Raw genomic sequence first — 16,214 nt, 5'->3', positions numbered from 1 at the left:
AATCATTACACTTTTTCTTTCACTACGGAAGCACATTAGGAACTCCCTTTGGGTAGGATTTAAGTTTTCTCGCGAAGCTTGCCATGCACAGTTACCAGGAAAGGCTGCAGCCCGGATTCTTTCACTAATTCTTTCCCTTTTCACCCACGCCGAGGAGGAGCGTGCGAAAAGGGACATTTTATGATACCGCGCGGCCGTTGAGGGAATTTCCGAAGGGGTTTTTCCAAAGGGTTTTTTCCGCACCAAGCGAAGGGGAACCATGGAACTCATGAAGTATTCATCCGAAATATCTGCCTCTTCCCACACCTGTTTATACTGGGAATGGCCTGAGCTTCCATCAAATCCAAGCAGCATTTGCATCAAATGACTTTGGCGCGCCAGTTATAGTATCTCTGTTTGGAAAAAATGCACTGCATATGCAAAAAATGATACAGCCACTCTTGATTTATAAATGGTGTAACTAAACAGTAAGTTCATTGAATTTTAGGCGGTACGAAGTTCGCCGGGTCAGCTAGTTTTTTATAAAAACTTTTGTTACTAATATTAGGGGGACGGATGAGTAACAAACAAAACATATTTAACTATTCACACAGTCGCAAAACCCACTATTTTGAACCACTTATCTTAAAAATGTCTGGGGGAGGGCCCCCACACCTCTCGCTTACCTCAGTGTGTTTTCTATAACCTACAGACCCGTAGTATTAGCTGCACCTTAAATCCCGCTATCCTTAATTCCTAGCTGCGACCTTGAAGCGAAGGAAGAAACACAGCGAATGGTTTAACGACTCGTTAACATACCACGTTTAATTGACCATGACAAAATTATGGGTTTTCATTAGCACATGAGCACAAACATCACAAAAACTGAAATACTGATCATGCGATATGTTAATCGTTATCACGAATGCAACACGAATTGTAAATTGAATACGTTTAAGCTCAAAAGGCATATAAGTTGGGATCATGTAATCTTCGGTATGAGAACTTCCTCGTCTTTGAATTTTCCTTTGAGTAAAGTCGCGTGAATCACATTCAACATAGGTTTCGAAAGATCATGAACGCAGAGCCTACATTTAGCTCTAAATCGTGCCTTGGTAAGCCAGGTACGTCCAAGGGCTTAAAATATTCAGATAGATATTTGGTGATTTCGTATTCGTTTGTTACACAGTTAAAAGATTCAAATTCACGCAGAGTACCAACTATCTGATCCTGATATACCTCGTTTGAGTCATCCAAATCTTCGTTCTAGGCCGTCAAAATTGTTAGCTCAATCAACCATTTTTGATTTTTGTGGTGATCAATCATATTCTAGAACACTTTGTTGATGAGTTCACCTTCCGATTAAACTAATTTTCTAAGGTCCTCGACAGGAACACAGACATAACCGTTTGTCAACAATTGCTTGGAGATTTGTTTACAAACACGGTAGTGAAGAGTCAACTCGAGCTGGGATTACAATTAGCTCGAATTTAATTTTTTAAATACAATTTCAATATTTTGAATATATTTAGTATTTTTAGTAATTTAAATGTTATATTGCTACGAGGTTTAGTTATTAAATTGGTAAACACAAAACAAATAATTTAATTTGTAGTTTTGACCGACTTATCAATTGTTGTTGTGTTACTAACACCTAAAAACATATCACTAAGAAAGAGATGAAATTATTTTGTGAAATTATCCTTTTTTATTGTCCTATATGTTATCCGGGGCTGAGACGAATCCAAAGAACCTAATGTCATTAAAATTGGTGCAGCCGTTCTCGAGTTATAAGTGTTCTAACTAACACCATTTTCGACTTTCTTTTATATATATAGATGTTACATTTTCGGACCTGGAGCAAAAATTGGGCCATTAGTTGGCAATGGGGCCAAGTGTCAACTTGAACGCATACAGTTATGATAGTATAGGGAAAAGGCAAGCAATTTATTCATAGGTAAAAGATGTATAATTACTTGCACCTCGTTGTGCATTGCTTCATTGAAATAGTAACGACATTTTTTTAGTCTATGACATCACATAACGTGACCATGGCGAAGAATGTGGAGCTCTACAGATATGTGATTCCAGTTGTAGGGGGCATGAAATTTTCTCCTGTATAAAAAAACTCTTGATCCCTATCATGTTATGTGTAAGCGCTAGAAAGTAGACCGAGATATTCCAATTTCTTGCAAATGTTTTATTCATTATTATGTCAATTATTACCTTTATTCAAGTATCTTCTATTCTAATTCCCTTAATCAGTGCTCATTATGAAGGTCTATTCAATCACTATTAATTAAAGGTATTGAAATTGAGAATAAACATACTGAAGTAGCAGATTACTATATTCCCTAGCCATTAATAATAACATGACAAAAGCTTAGAAAACTTTCACACAGGCTGTGTATCCATCAAAGTGCCTGGATTTGAACATTGGACCTTTTTGTCCTGTAGCTAATTGCTTTACCTTTTTATCTGTTATCAGTAGGAGTACTTGGTGTCAACTGTACTCCGAAAGACCTAAGGCCATCGATTTCCGCTGCACATAGCTAGAAAAGCTGCCTGTGTATGAAAAATGTGTTTCGCTTAAATTCGTGATAGTATCAGAGACTATATCATATATCTTTATATAGTGTAGGTTCTACAGGGATTTTATTGATATTTGTTTAATACTGTGGGGAAAATAGATACGATTGGTGTTTAAGGTGCTTTTACTCAGATTCTGAACCAAAATTAGTATTTGGGAGGCCTCTATGGTGTGTTAGGCCCAGTGTGGCTCAGTCTATTCGAATGTATATGACCATTGTATTTAGAGAACACGGCCTCCAAGAAGTTGTAGCTCTAGGGGTATGTATGCATTTTTGTCAATACCGCATTCCTGCTGAAGTGTCTTTTCCCTGGGAAGCAAGAACAGTGTTGGGAAGGAACAATTGATAAGTGACAGTAATTACAACGAACCCATAGTATTAGATTTGCATTAAGTTTATTGACGTTTGTACAATAAATTAGGCACGAAATGATGGCGTGGGTGATATTGGGGTGGCAGTTATGACGTGCTTCTTAGCCGATGACCTTGGTGTGGTAGGCCAGGGGCTGGTGGTAGGCAGCATAGGGGGCGTGGTAGGCAACAGGGGCGTGGTAGGCGATGGGAGCGTGGTAGGCCACAGGGGTGGCGACCTTAGCGACGGCGACCTTTCCGGCGGCTTCGTTGCGGACGACAGCGTTGTATCCGTTGACGGGGTCGGCAGTGTACTCAACAACACGGCGGGTTCCGTCGGCCTCCAAGAAGTTGTAGCTGCCCTTGACGACGTCTCCATCGCGGGTCTCGGAAGCTCCCTTGGAGTCTCCGGTCAGAGCATCCTGCACGTCGTAGGAGTAGCTGTAGTGAGGGTTAGGGTCGTAGTCGGTGTCAACGGCGATGGGAGCGAAGCCAGCGGCAGCCACGGCCACGAGGGCGGCGAGAACGAAAAGCTGTGGAAACAAAAGAAACACGAATTAAAAAAATTATCCATATGTTGTCATCAATTTTCGCCAAGCGTTTTTAGCTTATAAATATCTAAATGCTCGATCATCGAATAATGTGATATTTCAACGTCTTGGACGAAAATCTTCGGAGATAAATTTAGTTCAAAAAGTGGTTACGACTCCTGCTGGACTTGTGCGCCAGTTTTTAGCTTAAAAAATTAAAGAAATCTTTCTTTCATTCATCGCCTGATGATGCGACCTGTAATGGCCGCGAAACCTCGCGTGACGAAGTGCAATACGCAGCTGCAATCCGAAAGCCGTTGACAACAAAAAAATAAAGGGTCCGAAAGAAATATTGATATTATATCAATATTTTTATCCTTTATTTTACTTGTGTCAACTATTCCAAAATGACCAGTGAATGATGGAATGTCCTTCGAAATCTGGGGATAATTTGCTATTACGGCGGTGGTGACGGAAAGCTGCGGAAACAAATGAAAAGAGGATTATGAATCCTTCAGTGCCAATAAATAAGGAAATCGTTCGCAAATATTCTTCTAAGTTTCGTTAATGATGGAGTTTTTTTATAGAATGGTGACGATTCATTCAAAATTATATTTTTTCCGTGTTTTTTTTTTGCGTGCGAATAAATGAACATGTGCCATTAGAAACTGACATTCTACACTTAAATGGAATCGTTCATGAGTTTATCAGCTATTTAAAACATGATTCTTGTTCTTATTGCCTGTATCTCATTCATGGTAGTAAAAGTTGCATGATTGACCAGTACTTTGTGGCGTTTTAATATATTTCGACCTCTCTAAAGATATGGGATTCAAGTTGTAAGATGCATGAGATTCTGTCATATATCCCAACTAAACTCAAGATCGTATCAGAGAATATGTAATAAATCTTCTCATAGTATTAGTTTTGCTGGGAGTTATATTGCGGTAATATGCTGGAGTTTTAAAGAAATGGAATAATTAACTTTCCACGAAAGGGTGCTCTTATAAATGTCTGATTTGTCTGGAAAAATCTCAAAATGGGTGAGATTGTTCTATCGTATAATTTTCATTATTTTCTTTGCGCACATCCTGCAGTTGCTTTCAAAGCACGAGACACTATTAGTTTTGTTTCTTAAATAAAGTAAAATAATGTTGACTTCCTCGTTAGTTCTATTACTGGAGTAGATTTATCCTAGGGAAATATAAATACTCTATCTTTTTCATGTCTTTTTCCTTATGAAAGTACACAGAACTCCTTGGATACTTATCCGTTGGAATACAACTGTTGATGCAAAATTGTAAATACACTCCAATAACGTCATCATCAGATGCGAAACGTCCTGCTTTGTAGTATAGGATCATGGACGACGCGTGTCTTGGCGTTTCGAATTTTATCAAGTGCTATTAAACGGTACAAAATGCGTCGTGAGGAGTAAATAAATCAATGAAAAATATTTAAAAGTATCTTTTAAATGTAGTATCTTTTATCTTTTAAAGTTAAAAGTATCTTTTAAATATAGTATCTTTTATCTTTTAAAGTTAAAAGTATCTTTTAAATATAGTCGTAAATTTCATTACAGCAACGAGAGAAAAGCGATGTTCATTTGGTACATTATATAAGGGGACCAAATCACCCGCGAAATTTTATCTAAGAATTTATCTAATTTGTTTTTCTTTCGTTTCAGGTAAGGCTGACATCTACCCATAGTTATCCTATCTAAGAAGCTAAGTAAGTTTTGATTTTGTTATTTATGAAACAATTCTCTTCTACCTTTGGCCGTTAGATTATTGAGTAGCTTTTACCAACGAATTTATGTCGATTTGATGACTGGTATTCATTCCTTATTTTTGTTTCATACTGTCGTTTAGGAAATGTGTACGTTTTCTATTCCGATTGAAGATACGTTTCGGAAGATAAGTTTCAGAAAGTTGTCCTACTTGGAATTGATCAGTTGAACCAAGCGGGTGTTTGTTTGAACCGAGAATTATTTTTTATTCGCTCTAAAACTGTGCTCGAATTCATTGCAAGTGAGTTTATAAAGATGTTGGATTTTATTTTATATGTTGATATACATTCCGTTGCTAGTTTCATGCTGATCTGAAGTAATGTTCACGTTATTTTTCTGTGATATAATGTCACTGTGAAAGAATAACTATCTTATCGCAGAAATATTTGTATAACTTATTCTAAATTATAAGTAGTAACTTATTGAATATCCTCCTTTTAATAATGGTTTCAATTCGTTGGTTGCTAACTCTGTAGACGATTTCTTTCTTGTAATACCTTTGTTGATGTCTAGCTGGACAAATTAACTTCACTAGTGAATGACTTGATAATCCAATAATAACTATAGTTTCGCACCGTACGTCTATATAGTTCAGGTCTACCATCTAAGGAAATATCTTATCTCCATTCTAAACTTATTTTATCAATTTTTATGGATGCTTAAATTCACATTACGATATGAACATCTATTATATTTTGAGAAGCCCTACGGTAGTTACGATACATTAGAAGAAAAAGTAATCATATCAAAAAGCAATGAAAGAAAACGTGTTCATGTGGTCTGAAGTAATTGAAATAGGCTTTTTGGGCTTCTTCTAGCATTTGGTGACCATTTCTTAAAGATAAAGTTGTATAAGAGAAGTTGCATCTATCTGTCTCTATTTATTTTATTCCGGTGGAACATTGTATAACTTCTGATGGATATGCTTTCTCTCAGATGAACTGATTTCGAGACAGATGGGGAGAGCTTGATTTGATGGCACCCACTTTTTCGTTTTTCACCTTTTGCCGAATATTTTATTTTCGCTACCTGACTAAATATTTTCTGATCTTCAAAAATAAATCGCCATTTTTTTATATTTTAACTCGTGACTGAAAGTGAATAGTTTCATCTATTCTTAGCTGCTCAGACTATCGTCTTCCCGGCCAAAGCAATCACTAGGATAGCATTCGCTTACCTTGAGGGACATGGTTGAGACTGCTTGAGTATCCAAAGATGACTGCGATGCCTTTCGAGGCTGCCTCTGCCCTTATATACTATTTTTAATCGTTCCCCTCTTCCCATATACGCCTCCGTAGTCTTGTTTCCAAACTTTATTTATTATTCCCAAGACGTGTTAAGTGAATACATCCTGACGTCCCAAAACTGGAACTTTTTTCCTCCCAATAGTGAATCGGGCGGGGTTGGTCTCCGAAGTGGATTGCAAAACCCAATCTGTTTCGTCCTATAACCTTGATACAAATATGTCCCAACTGAAAAAATCACCATACTGGTATTGTGGATAACTACATTCTCATTTAGCAAGGGGTGTACTTGCGTCAAGTCATACGAGTTTTTCATTTGAATTGCCTCCATTTTTATGCCACGAGTAAAGTTGAAGTGAATTTAGAGAGAAATTTGGGTTTAAAAAATAATTTTCATTATGAGTGCGAGAAACCAATTTTCGTTTAATTCAGTTTCTAAATTTATATTTATTTAAATCATGGTAAAATAGTTCTCGGAGTATGGGTGAATGTATGTGATGCAAAAAAGTTTTAGCCAACGTTTCAGTTTATTTAAAACTATCATCAGGGCTTAGCTTTGCACACATTTATTGATAAATAAATATATATGGCTTTGCACATATTTATCATCACATCAATAAATATGTGCAAAGTTAAGCCCTGATGATAGTTTTAAATAAACTGAAACGTTGGCTAAAACTTTTTTGCATCACATACATTCACCTATACTCCGAGAACTATTTTACCATGAATTAAACGAGGCCAAGATAAGAAGAAAAAAATTAAACATATATTTAAAGCGTTTTAAGGCTTAAAAAGTTGGTGAAAACTGAATTACATTCGAATTTTATTAATGTTTCCCTTTGTCCCGTTTTGTTTTGTAGCCTATATAATTTCTATTCTTAAATTTACTCTATTTTGGTAGTAGATGGCATTTATTGTATGGATGAATGGCGGATCATATTATAATTAAATCTGCTGTATGCCGTGTTCATGAAAATTTAGGCGCGCTTGCTATATTTTCCTATGCGTCATCAATACATGTTATTTAGAATGTACACACTTCTAATGTAATTTTTTCATAACCCCTTAAATATATGCCGTAATGAAGTCTTTTCATGGATCTGTATTTTTGCTCTGACGTGAGAGTTCTTTTTCGAGTCAATTTAAATGTTAAGTTTGACTTACAATTAGTCATTGTAGTATTTTTTTGAGAAAATGGAGGCGAAAACAATTTACTTACTACATGAACAACGCTGCTTAGTAATGCATATTGGTTTCTTGCACTAGTGTCTTGAAACTAATTCTTAATTACGCATTTAAGGGACACTTTCTTGTTAAGTAAGTTTCAAATTGCAAAATTACTTATCAGAATATTGTATTTGAATCTTATAATCTCTAAAAACTTGTGGAAATGTACAAATTTTTGTCATTTCCAATATTCAATGATTTCCAATGTGCGTATTTGACAAAAATTATTTTTCCCCAGATTTCTCCATCCAATGTACTTTTGAGCAAAGTATGCCGTTAATGATTGTTTTTATAATTCACAAGGATAAAAAAGTGGTAAGAGAAATGTCATTTATCGGATTGGCTGTAATACATTCAGGTTGAAAATTTCTCAATTCAGTCTTGTCAGTTATTCCCGTCATTTTTTCTCCCTACACTCCAAAAACAGGCAATTTTATCTTCGCATCGCGTAGAAATCCTAACAGTAATCAATTTTCTGCAGTGAATGATGAGCAATCTACGACTGAATACAATACAATCTACCTTTTTGTGAGGTATCTTAAAGCGATAATTTTGCCATCTACCTGCTTTTTCTAGCATGCAAGCACTACAGAGAAATTAATCTATGAAACTGTTGAAAAACTGACCAAGCGTTTTTCAGTACTTTCTCTCAGGTCTATTTGTGTCAATAAATCTTGCCATTCTTGAAATGATAGCGAGGCAAAGAGGGAAACGTTGATTGGAGTACTTTATTATGACAACTTTTATTCGTTTAGTCCAATTTTGGTGCACTTTAAAAACTGATTTTATGATGAATAGTTTGAGCTAGGCCTTGTAATTGTCCTTGCAAAAATGTGCGCTCTATTTTTCTTTGTCTTTTTTTTAACGTAGTGTTCCATCTCCACATCTTCTCATCCAGCCATCTGCTTTCTCTTTCCCACCCTGCTCTCAATTCCCTCTTCCCACTGCCTCACCCATCTCCTCTAAAGAGGGGTGTGGGGAGATATTTATATATAAATGCCCTCCACTCGGGTACATCTCGAGACTATGTCATCGGTGTCGATTCGAGCAGTTACGTGAATTTAATATCCCTGGAGCACTGGGATTATAAGGGAAAATGAGGTAGACGCCAAATTATCGGTGTACTGTATTCTGTGGTAGATTTTTTTCATCATCCATTATATAAAATTGATTTTTATTAGGGATTTTGTACACGTATGCGACGATACAATTGTCTGTTCTTGGAGTATAAAGAGAACAAATGATTGGAATAACTGTCGAGAAAACTGAAGTGAAGTTTAACGTTGGTGGTGAAGTGGATTTCGATAATTAGTAGAGAAAAGAGGCTCAGTTAAACCCGTATTCATGAAATAGCAGCAATTCGTGGACAAAGGGCAAACTTTATTCGCTGTGAGATGAGCCTTCAGAGGAAATTTGTATTTTTTTGGAAACATTTAACGAATTCGTCTTTTATGATTACTTTAAATTTTCTTTTGATGTCTCCATATTCCTGGGCTTCACCGCGTGGATTGAGAGTGAATCCACGCGGTGAAGCCCAGGAACATGGAGACATCATCTAGACAATGCCGCGGAAAACTACGCATAAATTTTCTTTTGTTAAGAGTTTAAGAGTTAAGATTTATGAAGTTATATATATATATATTTTTTTTTAGTTTTCCTTCGTATATCTTTTAAATCTTACAAATGAGTTTCAATGCTTTAAATATTTTTGTTTTTGAGCTGACATAATGCTGATTTTCCGTTAATTCTCCTCTATCTCCAATTTTAGAAATTATGAAATAAAAATTCTAAAAAGGTCTTTTCATTGCCAATTACAGAAAACAAGTACCTGTTAGGCTGTTACTATTGTGATGAAAATGGCATAGACCAGATTATTTAGCATTGAAAGTATCTTTTTGTAGTTTGGTAGCAAATAAGTGAAATTTGATGGAACGAAGTGGAGATATCTCTAGTTTCATACTTCTATATTTCAATAGAAGGTCGTCATCGATTTATCCCAAACATAGAAATAATTTTCTTGGGTGTCGATAGCATTCTTGGAGCACAGTGATAATAAACATAATCAGCCCTATGTACTGTGAACTTCAAGTTTGAACTTAAAAAAGTGAAAAAAGTGACTTAAGTTTGCTAAGAAATAAAGGAATTCCTTAGATTACCCTACCTTCAGCGGTCTCCTTATTTAGAAAATATTCTGCCGTCCCCTCAGTGGGAGTATAGGGATAGGGATATTCGGGCACTGCCCATTAACCTGAAAGAAAACAACTTTTAGTTCAATTAAAGATGGAAATTTCGATTAGACTGTTACCTTATTTGTGAGAATGTTCTTGGAAAAAATAATTCCTGTTTTTTTCCGTTTTGGTTCTTTTGTTGCCCTTTCTATCGGATCTGAAATATAGTGTAGTTCCCAAGTGATGTCCTGTGTTCCGTTATGAATCTCTAAGTTTGTATTACCCATGCTGTCGCGGTACCAATATATTTTACAAGAAATCCAGCTTATTATAATCCGCAAGTTTTTTTCCGATATTAATTGTTTGGAGATTATTGATTTTTCGCATGAAGTTTTTAATTTTAAGAATGGTGTGCTGTGGCCAAAACTGTAATTATCTTTGCGGGTATTGTACGGGTTTTTAATTCGACGCGATTTTATTTCGTTTTAGTGCCATAAAAAACAAATGTGATATATTCTCCCGAAATATTGATGATGTATTGTTTTCAAATAAATGCTCAGTAATAAAAAAAATCGGTAAAATTTTAAATAAATAGTTATAAAGATTTCGTGGATTTCAAAACGATTGCCTTGGTTGACCCGTTTTTTTTTTATTTTCAAGCAGATGAGAAATTTATGTATTTCTTTCCCTTCGACTTTTCTTGTTGATCAGTGAAAATAATAAAAGTAACACCTCAACAATTATTTTCAAGATTATTTTCTCAGACGACGAGTTACGCCGGAATTTTATCATGCTTCCGTAGTACCCTAATAAACCTTTACTTCAGTTGTACTTGGTGTTTTTTATAACTTCATAAAAAATTTCAAGAAAATTGATTCTGGTCAATTTGCGAATCGTCCATAGTAGTCTACAAAGTATATATTTTTTTCATAAATAACCTACATGGAGACCCCGCACTTTTCTCAGTGTCCTGGTAGAATTTCAATGGAACGGGTGTGCTTAAAATATTGGGCGATTTCGACCATATAATTCTGGCGCTATAAATTATTCAATAAGTATTTTTGCAACAACCGGCTGCATCGTAGCTTCGTCATGCTTTGCTTAAAAATTCCTATCCACTAGCTCCTAACCATATTCTCTTGTGCTAAAAAATCCTGCTGCCTGTTCTATTGTCCCGTTGATACATGTGGTCGGGTTCTTTTGTCTTCTAAGAATAATTTGTCCCAATTGTCTCTACTATGGATTCCTTTTTGACTTCGGTAGAGTTAGTAGCATATGCATTGCCTATAATTTGAAAATGAAATCACTTCTGTTAAAATCCATAATCATTAACATTACATCATCAATACCCCCTTACAGTCCCACTATTCTGTTATATGTATAAAGTGTACCTGCTCTGCTGTTTTCATCTAAGTATCTCGGAGTATATACAATGCGCTACTCTGAGCAAATGATCTAGCCCTATTGCAAAAGTGGTCTTGCCCAAGTAGTACTTTCCATTCGTGGATAGTCGGATGAATCTGAGATTTCTCTGAATGCGTTTTCTCCATTTGCGCTTGTTTAGAGTTCGCCGTATTTTTTCTGGTTGTACTTCCAGCGCTCCACCTCATCTCTTATCTTGGACTTAAAGTGTTAAGACTATTGTAACATCCTTGCCTGAGGTGGGAAATGAACCCGCGACATTTCAGTTTTCTTGCCAGCCCTTTTATCGCGCCAGGTAGCGGTATTTCTCGCGATGTGACTCATGCTTTTCTAGAGAGCCTCGCTTATGATTTTATCGCAGGCAAAATTTTGATCTCGCTAATGCACAGGCAGATTTATGCCGTAGAAAACATTTCTGTTAAACGATCCATTTTATTTCTCCTTATGCTTCTTTCAATCTCCAATCCCATCTTGAGCCTCACCTCTGGAGAATCTTTCTCCTGAAGAAAAAAGGTCTTCATTGCGCAAGAGTAAACTCTTCCAAAAATTCCTGGATGCTGTTTGACTGGTCTTGTAATGCTCCCATTTGGCCCCAGTCAGGGCATCGGTGATTTCGCTGGGAGGAGTGCGTGTTTTCTCCGTCCTTGTGGTCCCCACATAGCGGTGGTGGTGGTGTGTAACTGAGTGCGATCATGATGAAATTCATAAAAATGGATAAACATGAATGCAAATGGATAGATATGTAGACATAAATGAATGTAAAGTGAGAGAAATAGTTTGGGAATGGTCAGAAATAGTTGTAAATTGAAAGAAACGATTGCGAATGAATGAGAATATGTAGCAATTGAGAGAAAATCAAAATTTTGCTCGGATATATTAAGGGATCCCTCCTGCATAGAGAATTAAAGGATTGAAATCGCCTAACTGAACAAAATTTTTAAAAATTTCCGCGTATTATATGAACATTTTTAAGAATAAGCGTTCCTTATGTAATGGAAATTTTTATGCAAAGCTTACCTCATTTGCTGATGGTAATACACTTTCTTATGTTGATAGCAGCATGTGCGCTTTAAAAAGGCTGAATGTGCATATTTAAAACGTACATTGCTTATGCATCGTGATTTGGATAAACTGAAACACCATTTTTCTACTAATTCTATGGTACTCTTTAACAAAACAAAATACACCTTGTTCAATTAAACAATGTATCTATGGGTGAAAATCATTCTATTTATCATAAATGTATCAATGATAATTGCTCACACCGTAATAAGTGTACTTCTATGGAAAAGGTCGATTGTATTAAATATCTGGGAATTCACATTGATCAAAGATTTAGCTAGCAACAGCATATTGGTAAAATAAGAGCAGAAATGACATATATAATTAGGAAATTTTACATATTGAGATATATTTGCCCAGTGTCTGTTCTAAGAATGGTATACAATGCCTCAGTTAATTCAAGATTACAATACGGAATAGTGTGTTGGGGTGAGGCATATTTGACTAATTTGAAACCATTCCTGGTATACCAGAAAAAGGTGATAGGGGAAATGCTGAGAGCATCAAATTAAACGTATTTTCTTCCCCTATTCAAAAAAATAAACATCATATCTTTGAGGTATTTATTTGTTTATAAAGTCCTTAGGGTATTTTATATTAGAGGTGGTGAAAAGAACTTATCAGGAATACATAATCATCGTCATTGTAATACTGTTCACATACCCAGACCAAGATTCGAATTATTTAAACAAAGTTTCCCATTCTCGGGGCCGAAAATTTACTGTGAGATACCAAAATACATAACTGACGAAAAGAATGAATACAGATATTGCAAAAGGGTGAAGATGTGGTTGTTTGCTCATAATATTGTTTCAAATTTGCTTACATGAAAGAGGTGTGGTGATGAATGGAATGAGATGCAATGGTTGTCTTAGTTAATGATTTCATATTTTATTTGTACTTCCAGCACGGTAACACTGTTTTGTGTAATATGTACCAAAGCACTCTAACTGAAGAACAAGTCGGTAACCCCAAAACGGAGTATTAACTCCAAAGGGGTGCCTATGTTCTAGCAGCCATGTATTACTTAATGTTTATATTTGTGTTGAATAATAAACATATAATTATTATTCTTGGATGGTGTAATTGTGGTGCATTAGAGATCTTTGGAAAATTGGTTATTTAAACTAAATTTTATTTGTTAGCTGTATGATATTCGTATGTGGTGTTTTTTTATCCAATAAGGATATTCACCGTTCCTTTACTTTGCTCATAGTTAGGTAGGTTATTCATTCATGTATTATTACCATCATTAAATTGTTAGAAGTAGGCCATTGGCCTGGTGGTAACATGAACATATGATGCAAATAGGAATTGAGAACATCATAACGAAACCCTTTGTCCCTACCTCTTCAACCGCTTTTGAAAAATATGTTAATTTTGTTGGAAGGGCTCAAATAGTTTTGCTGGAAGGTCGTTCCAGTCCGTTATGGTCCTGCTCAAGAAGCAGAACTGTTTTGAATTTGTCCTTTGTGATCGGCACTTTATCTTGAACTGGTGATAATTGGGTGGTTTCCTATTATTTTTTTATTGCCTCAATCGAAACATTATTACTCCTGGAGTAAGTGTTTCACGCTTTTGGATTTTTTAATGACGATATCTATTTTTCGCGATCAAACGAAAAGTGAAAATTTTCAAGCACGCGAAAACGCGACGGCTAAGTATGAATGCTGGGAAAACCTCATGTGACGTCATTCTGGTTCCCGCTATCGCCGTGTGAGGTGACCTTGGGGCGAGGATTTGAGCGCTGATATGATACAGGCTGCTAGCAGGTAGCAGAGTACCCTGCTAGCAGGTAGCGCATGGCTTAAATAAGGATTATTAATACCCTATCAAACGAAGGAAACTTTCCGACCTTAGGCTGTTTTAATAGACATGTTTCCCTGAGCTATGTGCCTCATGCCTTAGGCGATGTAAAACTCCAATCCACTCGTATAAAAACTAGGTCCCTGTGACGTCACGTTGAGTGGCATCGCATGGGCGCCAATCTGGCGTTTTTCAAATGAGGATACAATTGATCATTGCCACTCGTCTGAACTGGGATTTCTAAACCAAATAATTTGTATATTATGAATACACTAATGGTGGGTAACGAATCGCAATCAATGCCTTTCGTTTTCTTTTGTGAAGGAATTTACCCTATTGTTTCCAACATGCTTTTTCCCCATTAATTATTTTAATCATACCACGTAGCCTGCTCCTTTTCCTCCTCTCCTGTAAACTCTCCCACTCTAGAACTCTTGCTATACGCATTAAATTCGATAATGAATATGAGGGAATAGAAATGGACATTAATGGATATATTTGAACAGAAATGGATAAAATTGATCATTAATGGATAAAAATGGCTATAGATTGTAGTAGTTGATTGACATTGTATACTTGTTGTTCATGTTGTGCACCTTTTGTTTACGCAAAAGGCTAAGAGGTGCAAAAGCTGCTGCTGCTTGAGCTCCAAATAGGATCTGATAGAAATTATATCGTAGTTATTCATAAATTCTTGCTTGTTTTTCGTTGGTATGTAAACTGAGGGAATATTTCTGCTTCGGTCGATTGTTCTCATGATATGAGCTGATAAGAGTCGATGATTCATTAACAAAGCGCCTTCAGAACAATAAGATGTGTCATCACACAACATATTAATGAAAAAAAAAGTTTTCTTCAGCTGTCTCAGTTCTGTTTTCCCTGGAATGATGAAAATGCATGCATTATAACTTCACTGATTGAACTTAAGAATATATTTACGCATTCGCTGTTTCTATATATCATTTAGATCAAACTAATGACAGATATCACAAACCTTGTGAACGGAGAGGCTTACCTCTCTGGAACGTTAATTAATTTAATCGTACGATCATTCTGGATTTCAATTTTTATAAGTGTTTCCATTTATACAACTGGCAAGTTAAATTATTACAATACGTGTTTATGTGCGGTTATTATGTTAATTATCATGCATTTAACAATATTTATTCGTTTTGTTATTTTTCTGCTGCAAGTTTAATCGAAATCTTTCCTATTTCACCTTAACTTATCGTTCAAAATCTCAACATCCTTTGTTGATATCGAAGTTATTTTTATTCTTAGATACTCTCTCTCCTTTTTAAAACGCCAAAGAATTTTGCAGTTAAATCAATTTTCGTTTTACAGGCATAAAAAGGCATTATTTTCGACGATGATACCGTTAAAGTGTGCCTTTTTTGGTCCAACAGTAGCATAATATTTTCTAATTCTTGTATTTGATACATGTTGTAAACGCTTGCAATACTCCAGGGAAGTTGTTGCTATGGCAGTTAGTGATGTTAATGCCGATTAGTAGTGATTTTTGTTTAGTTTTGAAAACTGTATTTGAGCTGGTTCCTCGCTCTAAACCGTATTAGAAAAGTATTTGCATAGCGTACTTGGGTTATGATAGTCAGTGTTTCTGTAGTCATGTGACTTCGGGATTCTTCTTCACCACCGGTGCCTCTACTTCCACGAGGGTAGCCTTTTCATTGTCGGGAATACGGTAAAATATACAAGTTAATTTTATACGCAATTTTTTAATTGTTTTTCAATGTACTCTCCACGATAAACAATGCACTTTTGCATTCGTTGGAACCATTCGTTATAATATTTATTCCATTCCGAAGTAGGGGTAGTCAAAATCTCTGTTTTGTAGGCATCAATCGCTTCGTCAGACGTCTGGAAGCGCTTTCCTCGTATCATACTCTTGATTCTGGGGAATGTGAAAAAATCATTGGGGCTTAGGTCCGGGCTGTATGGAGGATGATCAAGAATTTCGACGTTTTGCTGTTCCACAAGCCATTTTTGACTCGAGCGGTGTGTGAGCTTGCATTGTCATGATGG

The 16,214-nt window shown here is 35.9% G+C and overlaps 1 protein-coding gene across 1 annotated transcript; it reads right to left on the bottom strand.

The window, feature by feature from the left end:
* Positions 1-2,943: 2,943 nt before the first annotated feature.
* Positions 2,944-6,457, bottom strand: LOC124166019 (cuticle protein 21-like). The gene is made up of 2 exons (XM_046543596.1): positions 6,417-6,457; positions 2,944-3,453 (listed from the first exon to the last, which is right to left on the bottom strand). Exons 1-2 carry the CDS (start codon positions 6,426-6,428, stop codon positions 3,043-3,045), a joined length of 423 nt encoding a protein of 140 aa, XP_046399552.1. The 5' UTR covers positions 6,429-6,457; the 3' UTR covers positions 2,944-3,042.
* Positions 6,458-16,214: the final 9,757 nt, after the last annotated feature.

Source organism: Ischnura elegans, chromosome 9 (genome assembly GCF_921293095.1).
Source record: "Ischnura elegans chromosome 9, ioIscEleg1.1, whole genome shotgun sequence".
NCBI lineage: Eukaryota > Metazoa > Arthropoda > Insecta > Odonata > Coenagrionidae > Ischnura > Ischnura elegans.
This window is presented reverse-complemented; position numbering and strand designations above follow the sequence as displayed.